Source organism: Mirounga leonina, unplaced genomic scaffold (genome assembly GCF_011800145.1).
Source record: "Mirounga leonina isolate KUSES-001 unplaced genomic scaffold, KU_Mleo_1.0 Mir_454, whole genome shotgun sequence".
NCBI classification, from domain to species: Eukaryota; Metazoa; Chordata; class Mammalia; order Carnivora; family Phocidae; genus Mirounga; species Mirounga leonina.
Window position 1 is genome coordinate 6297780 of NW_023270763.1, and position 18735 is coordinate 6316514.

The 18735-nt window shown below is 45.2% G+C and overlaps 1 protein-coding gene across 6 annotated transcripts; it reads left to right on the plus strand.

The window, feature by feature from the left end:
• The first annotated feature begins 6439 nt into the window (after positions 1-6439).
• ZNF789 (zinc finger protein 789) lies at positions 6440-18360 on the plus strand. Of its 6 annotated transcripts, none has more exons than XM_034988426.1 (5): positions 6440-6639; positions 9136-9213; positions 13822-13948; positions 14394-14491; positions 15886-15965. In XM_034988426.1, exons 2-4 carry the CDS (start codon positions 9145-9147, stop codon positions 14444-14446), a joined length of 249 nt encoding a protein of 82 aa, XP_034844317.1. In that variant the 5' UTR covers positions 6440-6639; positions 9136-9144; the 3' UTR covers positions 14447-14491; positions 15886-15965. The 6 variants fall into 6 exon arrangements, with proteins under 6 accessions (XP_034844317.1, XP_034844316.1, XP_034844315.1 ...); XM_034988421.1 differs by lacking the exon at positions 14394-14491 and adding an exon at positions 17254-18360 and having other exon boundaries at positions 6448-6639; positions 15886-15999; XM_034988422.1 differs by lacking the exon at positions 14394-14491 and adding an exon at positions 17254-18360 and having other exon boundaries at positions 6448-6617; positions 15886-15999.
• Positions 18361-18735: the final 375 nt, after the last annotated feature.

The window sequence follows — 18735 nt, forward strand, 5'->3', positions numbered from 1 at the left end:
CTGACCAGAAAATTCCAGACTGACAGGTTAGGATTACATTCCTAGGGAAGGTCAAAAGTAATTAAGTCAGGTATTAAATCTTGGTATGGTGTCATGGGTTTAAGATAGAGAAACTGAAGGACTCCATAAAAATCTGCTTTTTTTGTTCCTTTTCCTGCTTCTATTCTTGCTCGGACCTGCACCCTCACCTCCCCACCCCCCTCTACACAGGCCTCAGAATGTCCTCCTTGTAAGGGACAAAGAGCTAATGATTTCTTTGGAATTGATAACATCTAAGGAAGGCCCAGGAGAGAATGACCAGAGGAAGCCGCTGTAGAGGCTGCTTTTAGGCAGACAGGTTTGAGCGAAGGAATGTTGAAAGGGCCCACAGCACCCCCCTGGCTGAATACAAACAGGCCCCTCAGGTGACCCACCTCATAATATCCATAGGCCCTAACTTTCCAGTGGGCTACTTACAACTAGGCACAGTTACCGAAAAAGGGAAAGTGCCCTATGTGGCCATTACCTCCTCACCTTTCCCCTTTAAAAACAGCCCTCACCCACTGCCTCCTTGCAGACAGTCTCTGCTTTGCTGTTCTGCCCATTGTTCCCTTGGGGTGTATTCATAAACTTCTGTATCCTTTGTTCTGCCTCAGGTGAGTTCTTCCATGGCCTCACCACCGGCTTCCACCTGATCTTCGACCCACATTTGGGGTCCCCCTTCTGATCGGACAGACACCTCATTAGACACCATAGCCATTATATGCACATTCCAGACCATGGCACGAGACATGTGGATGCCAAGGCCCCCTGGCTCCAAGGAATAACACCTGGGCCTCCGTCTTTGTTCTGATCAGTTCCTAGATGCCCGAGGGGACACGTTCACCAGACCACTGTGCTCAGTAAAAACCCCCAGGCCCTGAACAAAAATGAGTCTCCCTCCTTTCCTTTCTGACTCTCCTGGACACACTGTATCTGCACTCTCTCTACACCTTCAGTAAACTCTGCTTTCACTTCCTGCTGGCTTGCATTTCATTTCTATCCTACATGCAGCCAGGGGCCCCCATGGCTGGTCCTGCAGGACCCCCTCTGAGTCCCCAGACCTGGCCTGCTGGCATCAGGTTTAACCCAAGTGACTCTCTCCGTTTTGGGCCTGTTGTTTCTTCTTCTTCTTTTTAAAATTTTCTTTATTTTAGAGAGAGAAAGAGAGCAAGCAGGGGGAGGGGCAGAGGGAAAGGGAGAGAATCTCAAGTAGACCCCGAGCTAAACACAGAGCCCGATGTAGGGCTCGATCTCATGACCCTGAGATCATGACCTGAGCCAAAATCAAGAGTCAGTCATTCAACCAACTGAGCCATCCAGGTGCCTCTGTTGCTTCTTTTAATTTTTTATTTTTTTAAATTAAAAAAAAATTTTTTTTAAAGATTTTATTTATGTCAGAGAGAGCACAAGCCAGTGAGGAGCAGCAGACAGAGCAGGCAGAGGGAGAAGCAGGGTCCCCACTGAGCAGGGAGCCCGACGTGGGACTCGATCCCAGGACCCTGAGATCATGACCTGAGCCGAAGGCAGCTGCTTAACTGACTGAGCCACCCAGGTGCCCCTCTGTTGCTTCTTTTTAATAGAATTTAAGTATATGAAAATTTTAAGTGCATTTGTAATAAAGGAAATGCATATTACAACTATACTGAGTTTCCTCTTCTGGCCATGATGCAGTTACTAAGACTAGACTGGCTGAACTCATTGTAAAAAACTATAAAACTAGACAGAACATATGAAAAAATGTTTCCGACTGGGGACACCAGGCAGTTCAGACCTGTGATCCCTGAAAAAACGCACCTTCTGTGCCACAGCTCAGGGGAGGAAGAGTCAAAACAGACCATAGCAGGCTCTCTAAGATGAGGACACAGAGATTTGAATTCAAGGAGGCAGAGGTAGCTGGGATTTGGGTAGCAGAATCCTAGGGAGCCAGAAGCTACACAGAGAAAATCTCTAGAAATTTCTATAACGGGTCCTCTTGAGTCTGTTCCTAGTAGAATCATGCCAGGCAAAGAACGAACAGGAAACTGTAAGCTGAATAATTCTCAGAGGTCACACAGAGCTGGGAGATGCTCATGTCCTGACTGCCATAATTAGTGAAAGTATTAAACTAGCCCTAGAGGACGTCAAGATTTGCTCAAGCTTTCAAGCCAAGGTCAGCTCTTCTTGGGGTGAACTCATCTTTACCAAGCTTCAAAATAAGCCTTGAGTTAAGCTGATCTGAAAGTAATTTGAACTGTCTTAAAGAAAAAAAAAATTTATTCTGGTAAAATATATATAACATAAAATTTAACTTTTTAATCATTTGCGAGCAGACAGTTCAGTGGCATTAGGACATTCATATTGTGTGCAATGATCACCACAATCCATCTCCAGAACTTTTTTCATCTTTCCAAGCTGAAACTCTGTCCCCATTAAACATCAACTCTCCATTTCCCCCTCCCCTCAACCCTGGCAACCGCCCTTGTACTCTCTGTCTCTATGAATTTGACTACTCTAGGTCTCTCACATAAGTGGAATCATACAATATTTGTCCTTGTCTGTCAGGCCTATTTCACTTAGCATCATCTACTCAAGGTTCATTCATGTTGTAGCATTTGTCAGAATTTCCTTCCTATTTAAAGCTGAAAAATATTCCATTCTATGGATATACCACAATTTGTTTATCCATTCATTTGTCCAGGACATTTGGCTTGCTTCTGCCTTTTGGCTGTTGTGAATAGGCTATTATGAACATGGGTGTACAAATATCTGTTTGAGTCACACTGCTTTCATTTCTTTGGGGTATTAACCCAGAGGAGGGATTTCTGGATCATATGGGTTCTAATGCTTTTAAAGGAAAACAACAAACTCTGACACTCAACGCAAAATTCATTAATGTCTAGCACTCAATCAAAAATCAATAGGTATGTAAAGTAGCAGGAAAATGTAATCCAAAACCAGGAAAATAATCAGTCAATAGAAACAGATCCAAAAAATGACAGACATTATGGAGTCGGGAGACAAGCTTTAAGTAGAGTGGAGTGCGGGGATCTCATGACCCTGAGATCATGACCTGGGCTGAGATCAAGAGTCGGGAATTGGATGCTTAACTGACTGAGCCACCCAGGTGCCCCAGGAGACTTGGACTTTAAAATAATTATGCTTGGGATGCCTGGGTGGCTCAGTCGGTTAAGCATCTGTCTTTGGCTCGGGTCATGATCCCAGGGTCCTGGGATTGAGCCCCACATGGGGCTCCCTGCTCACCTGGGATCCTGCTTCTCCCTCTCCCTCTCTGCCCCTCCCCTCTGCTTGTGCTCTCTCTCTCAAATAAATAAAATCTTTTAAAATAAAATAATTATGCTCAAGGACTTAAAAGAAACAAACATAACGGATGCCTGGGTGGCTCATTCAGTTAAGTGTCTGACTCTTGATTTCAGCTTACAACTTGAGATTGAGCCCCGAGTTGAGTGTGGAGCCTGCTTAATATTCTCTCTCTCCCTCTCCCTCTGCCCCTTCCTGCTCACACTCTCTCTCTTAAAAAAAAAAACCAAAAAAATAAAAATAAAAAACAGAACAAAAGAAACAAACATAAAACAAGAAACAAATATAATGAAATACAAGGTAATAAAAATAGAACTTCTAGAGATTAAAACACACACACACACACACACACACAGGGGCGCCTGGGTGGCTCAGTGGGTTAAGCGACTGCCTTCGGCTCAGGTCATGATCCCAGAGTCCTGGGATCAAGCCCTGCATTAGGCTCCCTGCTCAGCCAGGAGCCTGCTTCTCCCTCTCCCTCTGCCACCACCCCCCCACTTGTGATGTCTCTCTCTGTGTCAAATAAATAAATAAAATCTTTAAAGAAAATCTAAAAAAAACACAAACCAAATATCAGAAAGGATCAGTCAGCTTCAAGAGTAGCAGTGGAAACTATTGCTTATCAGATTTACAGTTAGTGATCTCCTCCCTGTAGTGGTCCTTATCTCAAGCACTGGGAGATTGAAGATTCTTCTTTTCCTTTCCCAGTGTTTTAGTACAGCTCTTTAGCCTCCTGCTCCGTGTAGCTTCAGCTACCAGTAAATATCCTGAGAAGGAAACTACCTCTGAATTTGAGGCCCCCAAGTTTCCAATATTATCATGGCACAGTATAATTTTTCAAAAGTTCAACTGGTTTTTCCTGTATGAGATCAGCAGCCCTTTGCCTGAACCAAGCCCTAAATACTTTTTTTTTTTTTAAAGATTTTTATTTATTTGACAGAGAGAGAGACAGCGAGAGAGGGAACACAAGCAGGGAGAGTGTGAGAGGGAGAAGCAGGCTTCCCGCTGAACAGTGAGTCCAAAGTGGGGCTCCATCCCAGGACCCCAGGATCATGACCTGAGCCAAAGGCAGATGCCCAACGACTGAGCCACCCAGGCGCCCCCAAGCCCTAAATACTTTGAGTAACATTTAAACGTGTAATATTTGAAATTTAACAGTGCCTGGAACATTGTAGGCCCTCAATAAATTTTCTTTTAAAGATTTTATTTATTTATTTGAGAGAAAGAGCAGGAGTGGGGAGAGAGAAACAGACTCCCTGCTGAGCAGGGAGCCCGACACAGGGCTGGATGCCAGGACCCTGGGATCATGACCTGAGCTGAAGGCAGACGCTTAACCGACTGCGCCACCCAGGCGCCCCGACCCTCAATAAGTATCAATTGAATGAATTTCATTTTATTTCCTGATTCTCTTAATTGTCTTTCGGAAGTTCAAACTGCTGCAACACTGAGTCAATGAATATCTGCGTTCATCTAACGATGTTTAGAAAACTGAAGATTTTCTCCCTAATGCTTTAGGAACATTTACTGTGGCCTGGCATTGTTCTAAGCATTTTACATATATTAACTCATTTAATACAGTAGAAAACGAGCAGAAAGTGGCCCCTCTTCTCTGTATTTCCCCCTTACCTGTGGAGGGATATATTCCAAGACCCTCAGTTGATGCCTGAAACTGTGGATAGTACCAAACCTTACATATACTATACTTTTTCCTATACTTACACATTTACGATAGAGTTTCACTTATAAATTAGGTACGGTAAGAGATTAACAACAATAATAAAATAGAACAATTATAACAATACACTGTAATAAAAGTTATGTGAATGTGGTCTCTCTTTCAAAATAGCTTATTGTACTGTACTCACCCTTCTTCTTGTGATGATGTGAGATGATAAAATGCCTATGCGATGAGATGAAGTGAGATGAATAAGGGAGGCATTGTGAGGTAGCGTCCGGCTACTATTGACCTTCTCAGGATATGTCAGCAGGAGGATCATCTGCTTCTGGACCATGACTGACCTTGGGTAACTGAAACTGTGGAAGGCAAAACAGAGGATAAGGGGGTGCTACACCTCAGAACAACCCTATAAAATTCATAGTCCTACTCTCCTCATTTTACATGTATGGAAACTAACATACAGAAGAGTGAACTAGTTCGTCCCAGGTCAAACAACTAGTATGATACTGGTAAAACAAACACCCTATCCCTCTCTCTGCCTCTCCTTCTTTCTCTGTTTCTAGTGTTTTGGCCCATGGAAATCAAGACTTAAAGGGAGATTTCACGTAAGTGTTTTTCTTAACCTGTTACTTTTTTTTTCTTTGCTAAACATGGAATCCCATCAAATCCTCCTATCGGGGGGCGCCTGGGTGGCTCAGTCCTTGAGCGTCTGCCTTCGGCTCAGGTCTTGATCCCGGGGTCCTGGGATCGAGCCCCGCATCGGGCTCCCTGCTCGGCGGGAGGCCTGCTTCTCCCTCTCCCACTCCCCCTGCTTGTGTTCCCTCTCTCGCTGTCTCTCTCTGTCAAATAAATAAAATCTTAAAACAAACAAACAAATCCTCCTATCAATTACAACTAATTGCCACTGATAACTAGTCCTATGTTGCTTTGTTTAAATAGCATTCATGTAATTTCTGAATAACATAGTTTCAGATAAATACCTATTTTTCATAGTTTTATGTTAGGTAACACAGATATGTGTAATCATTCACTATATTCAACGTATTATGTTATTCGTCTGGTAGGACTGCGTCCCGGGTTAGCTCTCTAAAAAGTTGGTCACTCCACACTCAAAAGAGGAGCTTTTGAAAAATACCCAGTTGCACGAGGGCCCACTCCTAGAAATTCTGATCCAACTGGTGTGGAAAACGAGCGCCTGGGTGGCACAGTTTTTAAAGCCTTCAGGTGATTTTTACTGGAGATTCCGCCCTGCTCGGCTGGGCGGGAACCGGCCGGGGCGGGGCCTGGGAGTCACGTGGCCCAGGCGGCGCCCTCTGCGGCCGTTGATTGGCCCCGACCTGAGCGGCGGGGGCGTGGGACGGGAGGCTGCCGCCCTCCTAACCCGACCAAAGAGTTCCGAAGCCTCCGCGCTTCCTAGAAGGTACGCGGGCGGAGACGCTGGGCTCCGCGCGCGCCAGTGAGGGCCGGCGAGTGGCGGGGATTTCTTCCGCGTTCGCGCCCTCGGGTAGCGGGTGGTCATTGGAGGGGCGCGGACCGCAGCGCGGGTCGGGCTGGGAGCCTCGAGAGGGGAGCCCGGCCCCTAGGGCCGCAGCAGGTGGACACTGAGGACTTCCTGGAGGAGGTGGCGCGGCGGAGGGTTGGAGGTGCGGAGCGGGTGTGGGGAGAGAGGAGCTAGTGTGATGGGAGGGGTGGCTGGCGCGGGCGAAGCCCCGGCGGCCCCGCCACGGCAGGTGTCCGGGTTCGAGAGACCCTCAGGGGAGGTCGTCGGGCATTTACGGGGCGTCTTCCCGAAGATGTCAACTTGTGACTATTTTCCGTGGTGTCAGGTCTTCAGCAGGAAGGAAGAACAAGTCCGATGAATGAATAGCTGGTGAATACTGTGGTTTGGTTTGGTTATAGGGGAAAAGGAGATGTGATTGAACGTTGCAGGAGTTCAGGTTATAGTGGAGGGGCGTTTTAGATTCTGACTTCCAAATGCACCGTGCTCACGGTAGACAGTAGAGTTTAGATAATGAAAGCGTTGAGGTCCCTTCCCCAATCTCGAAGCCCTTGGTCAGGACATTTTTTGGAGTGCCTCCTTGCTTAAAAGACAGAGCATCTTCCAAATAATGTTTTTAGGGAACGTGAATGGTTCGAGAGACTTTCTTACAAACGCACTCACAGAAAGCAAGGTTCGCCTGTGGCCAGAAAAAAGCACAAGAAAAAAATGAAAATCACCTGTATCCCATCACTTGTGTACTTCCCGAGAGTAACGATGTTGAGTTTATAATGATCCAGAAAAACCAAAGTGGAGACCACAGTTTGGGTACACCCTTAGGCCAACCACCCTTAGCTGTGGAATCAAAACTTGAACTGTCCTAATTTCCCAAAATGCTGACTCTTCTTCTGGGAAACTTAAGCTGTCTTCATGTCATGGTGACCTTGTAGCTTCCTGGCCAATCAGCTAAAAACAAGTAAACTTGTGCAGTGCTTCTATTCTAAAAGGGTTGTAAGTTTCTAGTAAACAGTCACAGTAGAAAACAAGGTATTTCCTCATTTCGTGTGTAGTGGCGGAGAAATAACTTTCTTTCTCCGTTCTTAGCTGAGATCCCGGCAATAAAAGATTAAGAGAAAAAACAAATTTATTAACATGTATAGGTGGGAAATACCCACGGAAAAATGAATAACTCCTGGAGTGGCTTAGAATTCGGGCTTAAATACCCTCTTAATAGGGAAAGGGGAGAGAGGATGTAGGCCTCTTAGAGGAGAGTAAATGAGTTTTAGGAAAGATGACTGGGTCCTTAGAAGAGCAGACAGGAGGTCCGATGGTTTAGGATAGTTTGGGTGTGGTGTCAACATCTAGTCTCATCTCCTGGGAGGGGAATTTATGACAGTTGAGTTCCTTTTCAATGATCGGTCTTTAGGCAGATAAGGGGAGCTCAGAGAAAGCCTTTCTCTGTGTTTGCCACTTTTCAAGTGCCCACAGCTCAAACTGATCATGGGGTGGCATATTCTGCTACCCCTCACGCCTTATGAACTAAGCTGTGGCTGCTGAGAGCTCAGCCTCTTCATGCTTTTGGTTTTGAAGTCTTGTTTGCTGTGTTTCTCAATAAATATGCATATCAAGTCAAGCTCTCTGAACAGTCTTTTGACAACGATTGCTTCTGTGTCTATAATAGGTAGCCTGAAATCTTTAACTGCCCTAAAGTCATTTTTATACTCTCTGAGCTGATCCTGTAGGATGTAGAAATACATGACCACCACCCCACCCCACCCCCAAACGAGAACAAACAAAGGCTCTTCATTCAGATCCTGCTATATAGCAAGGGTGTGAGTCACCATTGCTTGTTTGGCAGAGACCCAAAGGCAGGCAGGGGTAAGCCTTATGGTGGGGAGAAAAAGGAAGCTCAGATGTGCCCAGTTTGGAGGTTAAATAAATAGAAGCAGAACATCCTATGTGGTTGGGTAGGGGAGTGTATTTGGCTTTCTCTGCTGGTCCTAAATTGTAGGAAGGAAGTCAGAATTAAGTATAAGTTGGCCGTTATTGACCCGATATTGGTTTGGGGCTGATTGCCGAATGGGGTGTGATTTGGATTCTGGGCTGGTTGCTGCAGGTTGTGGGCCAGAGTTCTATTCTTATCTATGGTCTTGTCCCTTTGTGTATGCAGTCTTTCAATGAGGTGCTACAGAACATATTCTAGGGAGAAGGGGAGGGCAGGGCCCTGGGATAAAGCTTTGGAAATTGAGCCAACTTCAGAAGTTCCTAAAAAAGACTATTCTTTTTTTTTTTTTTTTTTAAGATTTTATTTATTTATTTGACAGAGAGGACACAGCGAGAGAGGGAACACAAGCAGGGGGAGTGGAAGAGGGAGAAGCAGGCTTCCCGCAGAGCAGAAAGCCCGATGCGGGGCTCGATCCCAGGGCCCTGGGATCCTGACCCGAGCCGAAGGCAGACACTTAACGACTGAGCCACCCAGGCGCCCCTAAAAAAGACTATTCTAGCAGCTGCTTTCATTTTTTCCCATTTCAGCACCAAACACTGTGACTGTATATTAGCTCAGGTGTGTTGGCCCTGTTGGAATTCCCTGTCCCAGGGCTGCCTGGTGAGAGAGGCTTAAATTGGGAGTGGCCTTTACTCATTATCTTTTTTCCTCCTTCAGTCAAGCCTCATGGCGGCAATCCTGCCCCATCTCGGAGACCAGGACTTGGAAGCTGTATTCCTGACAGCTGGGTGGAAGGTGAGCTGGGCTCCTCCTCCCCTTCCTCAGGGTAGTCCTGCAGCCAGGCAATGGCTTTGACTCCTTTGTTCAGGTTGAGCCATCTTTATTAATTTGGGGATTTTTTTCCTTCTTGGAAAGTGTGCTGTTAAAGAGCTTGAATTCTGGGATCAGACAGGTTCAAATCCAGGCTTTGTTGTAGATGTTTTACCTTCAGCAAGTTACATAAGGTCCCTGGGCCTCAGTTTACTTATCTGTAAAGGGGATGATACCACCTATGGTAAAGAGTTGTGAATTAAGTGAGGCACTTGGTGAAATAGGTAAATAATACTTTACATAGTATCTAGTTCTATTTTAAGCACTCTCCAATTTTAGATACTGTTACCATAGTTGTTCATTATTTCTGTCAGTGAGTGTTACTATGTACCAGATACTATCCTTTGTGCGGGGGAGATAAACTCTCTCTAAAGGAGTTTACAGGGTTGTTGGTTTTTTTTTTTTTTAAGTAGATATGTAAACAGACTCTTGCATTACAGGGATAAATTCTGCTCTGGGAGTACTAAAGGGTATAAGGGAAGCTTAGTTATTGAATTTGCAACATTATGGAGGTTGATTCTAAAAAGTTGCATTTAAAAGTAAGGAGACAAGTTAGGAAGCCATCCTAACAATTTTGAAAGAAAGGTGGGACAGGAGGGAGGCAAGTTGAGTTACTGCAGTTTGACTGCCTTGCTCCAGCATGTCTTCACTTTCTGCGGAGTCCCGAAGCTCTGCCAAGTAGGTGGGAGCAGGGATGCCCTAGAGCAGTTGCAGAGGTGTGATGAGGCTTAAACCAGACAGTGGCTTACGCAGCCACTGGAAGTGTGTGTAGTTTTCTCCTGGGAGCTGGTCCCGTAAGGGAAGGATAGAGAACAGAAACCAGAGGGGAAGGCTGGCACAGGAATGTCTTTTTAAAGATAGGAGAGGTTTTGGGGCACCTGGGTGGCTCAGTTGGTTGAGCTTCTGCCTTCGGCTCACATCATGATCCCAGGGTCCTGGGATCGAGTTCTGGGATCGAGTCCTGCATCGGTCTCCCTGTGCAGTAGAGAGCCTGCTTCTCCCTCTGCCTCTGCCACTTCCCCTGGCTCGTGCTCTATCTCAAATAAATAAATTCGTAAAAAAAAAAAAAAAAAAGGAGAGGTTTTGGCATTTTTGCTGATGAAGGGGAAGGAGGGAGGGGAGAAGTGAGTGTTTAGGAAAAACACTCCATGTTTCTCTGCTTTCTACTTTCTTTTTTTTTTTTTTTTTTTTAAAGATTTTATTTATTTATTCATGAGAGACAGAGAGGCAGAGGGAGAAGCAGGCTCCCCGTGGAGCAGGGAGCCTGATGCGGGACTCGATCCCAGGACCCTGGGATCATGACCTGAGCCGAAGGCAGACGCTTAACCAACTGAGCCACCCAGGCGTCCCTCTGCTTTCTACTTTCATGCCACACTTCACTTCGGGCACCAAACATGTTGGGGTTTGTCCCACACATCAGGGAATTCTGTGACACCAGTGGGGTGGGGTGGGGCTGCAATTTAACTCAGTTTTGACACTTTCTACCTGGAGTTAGCATCAGACCCCACAGGGTAAGGGCTCAGTCCCCCAAGACTGCCCCTCCCCCACTTCTGCCACCAGCCAATTGTGAGTCCATGTTGTCACTTGTGCCTTGACTGGCTATATATTTGGAGGTTCCCATGACCCCCTCTGCGGGTTCGATTAATTTGCTTAGAGTGGCTCAGAGAACTCAAGAACACAGTTTACTTTTACTAGATTTTACTAGGTTTATTATAAAAGGCTATAACTCAGGAACAGCCAGACAGAAGAGGGGTTCAGAGCTTCTGTGTTCTGAGTGTGCCATGCTCCCAGCCCTCCACACAGTCGTTAGCCCTGAAGCTGTCTGAACCCTATCCTTTTGGGCTTTTATAGAGGCTCATTACATGGGCTTGATTGAGTAAATCATTGCCCTTTCGTGACTGATTCAACCTCCAGCCCCTCTCCCTCCTCCGAATTGGGGGGTTCAAACCCTCTAATCACATGGTTGGTTCCCTTGGCAACCAGCCTGCCATCCTTGGGGCCTTTCCAAAGATCACCTCATTAACATAAACTCAGGTGTGGTGAAAGGAATTTGTGATGAGTAAGGAGACACTCCTTTCTCTTTCATGACTCGAGCTATTTCAGAAACCAAGGACAGAAGGCCAAATATGAAGAGATGCTCCTGCTCTTATCCCTTAGGAATTCCAAGAGTTTTAGGAGCTCTGTGCTGGAAATGAGGATGAAGATTAAATATATATATATATTTTAAAGATTTTATTTATTAGAGCATGCACACGAGGGGAGAGGAGAGGCAGGGGGAGAGGAAGAGGGTGAGAAGCATACTCCCCGCTCAGCAGGGAGCGTGGCTCTATCCCAGGATCCTAAGGTCATGACCTGAGCCGAAGGCAGATGGTTAACCGGTTAACCGACTGAGCCACCTGGGTGCCCCTAAGTATATATCACGGTATCACAGGGGAAAGAGAGTAAAGATATGGAAGAGTCCTTGTCATTGGATTAAGACCCTGGGGAGGAGACACAAGGGAATGGAAGCAGAGGCAGAGGGGGAGGGATTGCTAGAAGGACAGCTTCTTTCCCTGAGGGAAAAGAGAGAGGGATGAGTGAGAACATAGGTAATGCCTGGCGGGGATGGTGGGGAAGTGAGAGGAATTAGGGAGCATGTGCTCTGTGGGCTCTTTCCTGGGACATAACCGGCAGTGACTTCTGGAAGGGAGTGGTGAGGTGAAACACATGCCCTCCTAGCCCCTCTGAGTACCTCCCACTGGATCGTTACCGTGTTGACTCCAACTTTCCCCCTGGACGGTCGGTTCCCCAAGTGGGACCAGGCCTGCTATAGAATCATACAGATTGTGCAGGTAGCAACTCCAGGGGACCCATTCACACAGCTGTGATGTAAATGGTGTCCTGTAGGTCTGAGCAGTGCACAGCCTGAACGGTTATATCCTGTGGCCTCAGCAGGAGCTGGACCCCTTGTTGCTGGCCTATGGCTTGAAAGCTAGCAACTATTGGTGCCCAGTGTTTCTTGAAAGAATGAGGGTGGTAAAGGTACAGAAGACCCTGGGGAGGAATGGGAGGGTGAGAGTTTGGGGCAACATTAAAGGCCATATGATTGAATGTATAGAGATTACTCTGTGGGAGATTAAGGCATTTTATTCCCCAGCGCTTGCTTACGCTCACGTAGCATCTGAGAATGTCAGCTGAGGAGACCCACAGGACAGCTCTGGTAAAAGGAGGGACGTTTGGGGGGCGCCTGGGTGGCTCAGTTGGTTAAGCGACTGCCTTCGGCTCAGGTCATGATCCTGGAGTCCTGGATCAAGTCCCGCATCAGGCTCCCTGCTCGGCAGGGAGTCTGCTTCTCCCTCTGACCCTCCCCCCTCTCATGTGCTCTCTCTCTCTCTCTCATTCTCTCTCTCAAATAAATAAAATCTTAAAAAAAAAAAAAAAAAGGAGGGACGTTTGGGATGGTGGTAGGAGGGAGCTCGAAATGGTAACTCTGGAAGTCAGGCTCGGTAGGGAGGAAAGAAGCACCCTGTAATTTGGGAATTCTGGTATCTGTTTCCTGAGGGGTGGTGGTGGCATTTCCTATTACTGATTGCCCTTTCCCTGCTCAGATAGCCCCTCAGGCCACACAGTTTCTCCTAAGGGAAGGGAGTGTGGTGGGCAGACAGCGGGCCTCTGCTCCAAGGGCTGCAGTACTCTATTCTCTGCCCACTTGAGCTGAACACAATTGCAAATGGAAACTTCTGCTGTATGTATTGTACTGAACAGTCTCTGTTTGCCCACCTTTGATGTATGCTTCACCCTCCCTCACTTTGGTCTGTGCCCTCAGAGGCTGACCTTCATACGCCATCAGTGGGTTCTCTTGCCCTCTGGCTTCCAGTTGGCTTTTGGCAATGGGGTGGAGAGGGTCAGGGGACCAGAAACCTGGAGGAAAGCAGTATTGGGTTTTATTCCCACGGCTCCCTGCCTGCCGGGCCATGGGATGACAGTGACCACATGGCCCCAGTCTTGCTTCCTCTCCAACAATTTTCTGGATTCCAATAACCCCTCCCCTACCTTCTTCCCCCCTTCAGACATGGTGGGTGATTGTTCCCCATGAGAGCCAGCCTTGTTGGTTTCCATGAAGCACCTTCCTTTGTGAATAGCCTGCGTGCTAACTTATCTTCAGTGACCTCCTTGAATGCGCCATCTCTTTCCTAGGAGACCCGGGGCAGAAACATATTCCGTGTTAAAGGTAGTATTGTATAAGAGTGGGGTCAGCAAACTGACCTGGACCTGGTAATCAAGTTTTACTGGAACACAGCCGTGCCCATTCACTTACCCGTTGTTCCTGGCTGCTTTTGTGCAGAATAATCATAGCAGAGACCAAATCGCCTGGGAAGCCTGAAATATTTACCATCTGGCCCTTTACAGAAAAAGTTTGTCTACTCTGTAGTAGAGAAGAAAGAACGAACTTGGCCGAGTCACTTGACCACCTCAAACCTCACCTGTAGAATAATAGTGATAGCTCACAAAGTTACTGTAAGAACTGAGCCTATAATCAGTCTCTGTTTTCAGGAGTTGCTGTCCTTTGAGGATGTGGCTATGTACTTCACCAGAGAAGAGTGGAACAAACTTGAGCGGGCTCAGAAGGACCTCTACAGAGATGTGATGCTGGAGAATTACAGAAACATGATCTTGTTGGGTAATGACGTGGCTTGAAGATTTGGCTCTGAGTGTCTACACAAGTCCTCAGTCCCTTACGTGCAATTTCAAAATCAGAGAAACTCCGAAAACTAGTTTTTTCCCCATAATTCATTTAGCGGCAAGACCCAACTTGTGAAGTCCTCAGGTGGTAAAACCTGATCTCTTCCTACAAGAAGCTATGTCTCATCCCTATTTTTCCCAGTTGGTCTTTGTTTTTGTTTTTCCCACTTGGTCTTTGTATCTATCTATTTAGCATCAGAAATATCAGTGTGTTTGAATAAGGGTACATCTCCAACCCCTGCTGGGGGCGGGACGTAATAGAAAATATACACACCAAGTTGCCTTTCTAAAATCTGGAAAGAATTCTGAATCCTGAAACACGTCTGGCCTCAAGGTTTTCAAATAAGGGATTGTGCACAAAGAATAGTTTCCTTTTGTTTTAGAGGTCAGAGATGCTAAAACTCCCCACCCCGATCCACATCCTCCACATCTGTAAGACCTGTATGAGCTGAAAAGATTATGGCTGATTTGGATTCCAAAGGTTAGCTTCTTTTTCTCTGTCTTCTCTCTGGAAATGGGTTCCTTCCTTGTTGGCAGCATCACCAGGTATCCAGGAAACGACTCTTAACTGACTTCATTTCTGAACCTTCACTGCTTCTCTCCTCGGGGAGCCTGCCTTTGTCTTATTCCAGTGCAGAGTCTTCTCCTGTGGGCGTTTCTTCCACAGATAGCTTGCTTTCTGGGGCCACAGCTTTGACCCCCACATTGACAGTCTTGCCACAGCCTTGACCACCTCTTTTGGGATTGTCCGCCCACCTCTGGAGTTTCTGATGTCTGTTTTCCTTATGAACGCATTACAAGAGCAGCCTTGAATACATAGAAGGTACAGGAAATTATGACAGGGAGGGGAGAACATTCAGGGATAACACTTCATATTTTGGAATAGTTCCTTCTAGTTTTTCTCCCCCTTAAAAAATGTGGCTGAACATATTCTTCATATAATTCTGTAATTCCTTTAAATCTTAACATTACAATATCAGCATTTTCCCTATGCTATTAAAAGCCCCCATAAATATAGTAAATGACCATAATGTAATTCTATTGTATGATCTATAATATTTAATCATTTTCCCATTTGGGGATATTTAGTTTGGCTTTTTTTGTTGTTGTTGGCTTGCTTATGGATTTATCATTTTCTATATTCTAATGTTCTAATGGATGTTTCTGACCATAAATCCTTATATAAATTTCTGACTATTCCCCAAGATACAGAATTTTGGTGTTAAAGGGTATGGGTACTTTCAAGTCTCTTTGTATTACCCAATGACTCAATAACAGAGTAGGAAATAAAAATCCTCTGCAGGCCCACTGCCCAGAAATGATCCCCGTTAATGTTTTCTTGGACTTTTTATTCGTCTTTTCATATATATGTATACTTCTGTACATTTACACCCACATGCATAGTTTTTAAGAACAAAATTTGGATCGTACTTCACATGAGTTTTGCATTCGGCTTTATAATAATACATAGGGAACATTTTCCCATTTTAATATTCTTGAACACATGGATTTTTAGTATCTGCCGAATACTTTTGCCTTCACTGCATTCAAATGCTATGCTGTAGACATTGCCCTGTTGATGTTTACTTTATTTCCAGCTGTGCACTGGTACAACTCTGCTGAACGGCTCTGGTCCATTCATCTTGGTCCTAATTGTTCCATAGACTCTAAGAGTGAAATTACCACATCTAAGGCTGTGATGATTGTTGAAGCTTTCCATAAAGATTGTCAGATTGTGCCAAATTCTATTCCCACCAGCCCTTTTGATTATTGTCCTTATCTGTTTGCCACTGTAGACCCAAGGGGGTTAAGCTGAGGTCTAGGACATCTCTCCATAACTCACTAACCACATCCCATTTACTTCTCCATGAGTAGGATTTCAGTTTCCCAAACCTGAGGTGATCTGCCTGCTGGAGCAGTGGGAAGAACCATGGATCCTGGATCTACCAAGAGCCGGGACTAGGAAGGCTTCCAGTAGTGCTTGCCCAGGTGGGTGAGGAGAAGGCCCAGTTGAGTGGAAATCCTGAGGAGGCAGGAAAGCCACATTAATGAAGCCCCTTGTGTTGCCCCAGAGACTGAGCCAGGGGTTTGGTGTATCTCCTCCCACTTTTTCATCCCTGCTGCCCTCTGAAGGTAGTATGTGTGACCATTAGCCCCATTTTCCAGATGAAGAAACTAAAAGATTCAGGGGCGCCTGGCTGGCTCGGTCGGTGGAGTGTGCGAATCTTGATCTTGGGGTCATGAGTTTGAGCCCCACGTTGGGTGTAGATTACTTAAAAATGAATAAATAAACTTTGAAAAGATTCAGGTATCTGTCACACAGATTAATAGTTGGGATTCGATTTCAAGTCTGCAAAGCTCAGCCTCATTCCATTGCAGTAGAATGCTTCTCTGAAGCAGCCGGTCTGACAGTTCTTATGTCAAACTAGATATTCCTTATTTTACCCTCGTTACTTATCCTTCCTCTCTATTTTCTCTTGTTCCTTTGCTTTCATTTTGTTTTTCATAGTCCCACAGTGTTTCTTGATGTACCTGCTTTTTCCTGCTATGTCCTGATCGCTGCTTCTACCTTATTCCATATCCTCTGCTCCAGAGTTTATCAACCTCTGCTCTATTGACATTCTGGGCTGGATAATTCTTCACTGTGGGGAGCTGTCCTGTGTATTGTAGGATGTTTAGCTCTACCCACTAGATTTGAGTAGCACCACCCCAGTTGTGACCACCAAAGATGTCTCCAGACATTGCCAACTGTCCCCCAGGAGGCAGAATCACCCCTGGGTTGAGAACCACTGCTGTATTCCCTTGGCTTTTGTACCTACTTCTATCTGGTTCCTTTCCTATTCTATCTTACACTCCCCATTTTAAGGAGTTGTTTCTCCCAGAACTATTGAAAACCTGCTTATCGACAAAGTAGAAGATGTTCCCTCTCCTACATTACGTCACACTACTGAGTACCCAGAGTAAGTTATTTTTCCAGTAGTCGTGATGGGTTTGTTCGATTCTCCCTTCTCTGGCACACACTTGTGCATTTTTCTGTCAGCTAGTTGATGTCCAGAACTTTTTCTGCTATTGAAGCTGGGAGCCCTGTGAAAATCAGAGTTTTGGCCTCTTTAGCCTGATGACGTAACGAAGCGGGCACTTCTTAGCTTCATTTGAGTGTCTGGTAGCACACACAGTTGGCTGCTTTTTTTTTTCCTTCTGTGGTGCACAGGTCATTTCTGTGTTTTCTTTTTATTTGGTTAGGCTCTGAAGCCAGATGCAAGACGAAAAAGCCAACTCCAAAGCAGAAAATTTCTGAAGATTTAGAGTTGTCAGTGGTAAAGCAGACAACGGCCAAGAGATCTGCAGAAAGGTCACATAAATGTAATGAATTGGTGGACGTTTACAGACTTGCATTCCCCACTCTTGGTGATGAATGCCACAAGGACTTCCTTCAAAACCTCCACCTTACTCAAGATCGGAGTGCCCAAATAAGGAAGAAGCAGGGCAAATGTGAGGAGTATGGAAAACCTTTCAATCAGAGATCGTTGCTTTTGCGGCATAAGCAAATTCTTACAAACGCAAAATCTCATGAATGCAGTGAATGTGGAAGAGTCTTCAGGCGTCAGGCAAATTTCATTCGACATCAAAGAATTCACACATCAGAGGATCCCTTTGAATGCGACATATGCGGGCAAGCCTTCAAACATAAGTCTACTCTTCTTGTCCATAAACAGTGTCACCCTCAAAAAAAGCCATATAAGTGTCATGACTGTGGAAAATTTTTCCGTCAGATGGCATATCTTATTGAACATAAAAGGATCCATACCAAAGAAAAGCCCTATAAATGTAGTGAGTGCGAAAGAACGTTTAGTCAGAATTCAACCCTTATTCGACATCAGTTAACCCACAGTGGAGAAAAACCCCATAAATGTCACGAATGTGGAAAGGCCTTTGGTCGGCATTCGACCCTTCTGAGCCATCAACAGATTCATACTAAACAAAACACTCACAAATGCAGCGAATGTGGAGAGTCCTTTAGCCGGAATGTGGATCTCATTCAGCATCAAAGAACCCATACCAAGGAGGAATTCTTTGAATGTAGAGAATGTGGAAAAACTTTTAGTTTTAAGGCAAATCTTCATCGCCATGAGGTCATTCATACTGGAGAGAGACCCTACAGATGTGACAAATGTGGAAAATCTTTCATCTGGCGCACAAGCTTTATTAAGCATCAGGGTACTCACAGAGAACGGATATCAATGTGATACTAACTGGAAAAAGACCATTTAAAGACCAGAACTTACCACTCTTGTAATTATGTGTAACTTCATTGTTTTATAAAAATTAATAAACAGGAATTGAAATGGTTTTGCTGTGGGGACCCTCTTTTTGTAGCTAACCTTCTTGCTGGAGTCAAGAATTAATAGAACATGTAATAGTCTGTCATGTTCAGTCTCCGTTGAGCTCCTCATACCTTCATTGTCCCAAGTCCAGGCGGAAGGGAGGCATAAAAACTTTGTGGTTCCCTAGGCTGGAGACCATTTGATGGATTATGAACGATGTAGGAATACTTTTCTTATTTCCTGTATAACTGGGGGGAAAACGTTTTTAAGTCAAAGAAAGGTGTAAAAAGATACTTTTCTTGGTTTTATGTAGAAAAATTACCTGATAGTACATTGACTTTTTAAAAGTAAAACAAGGGCTACTCACAAGTAACTCGTGAGATATTAAGAATCACTAAAA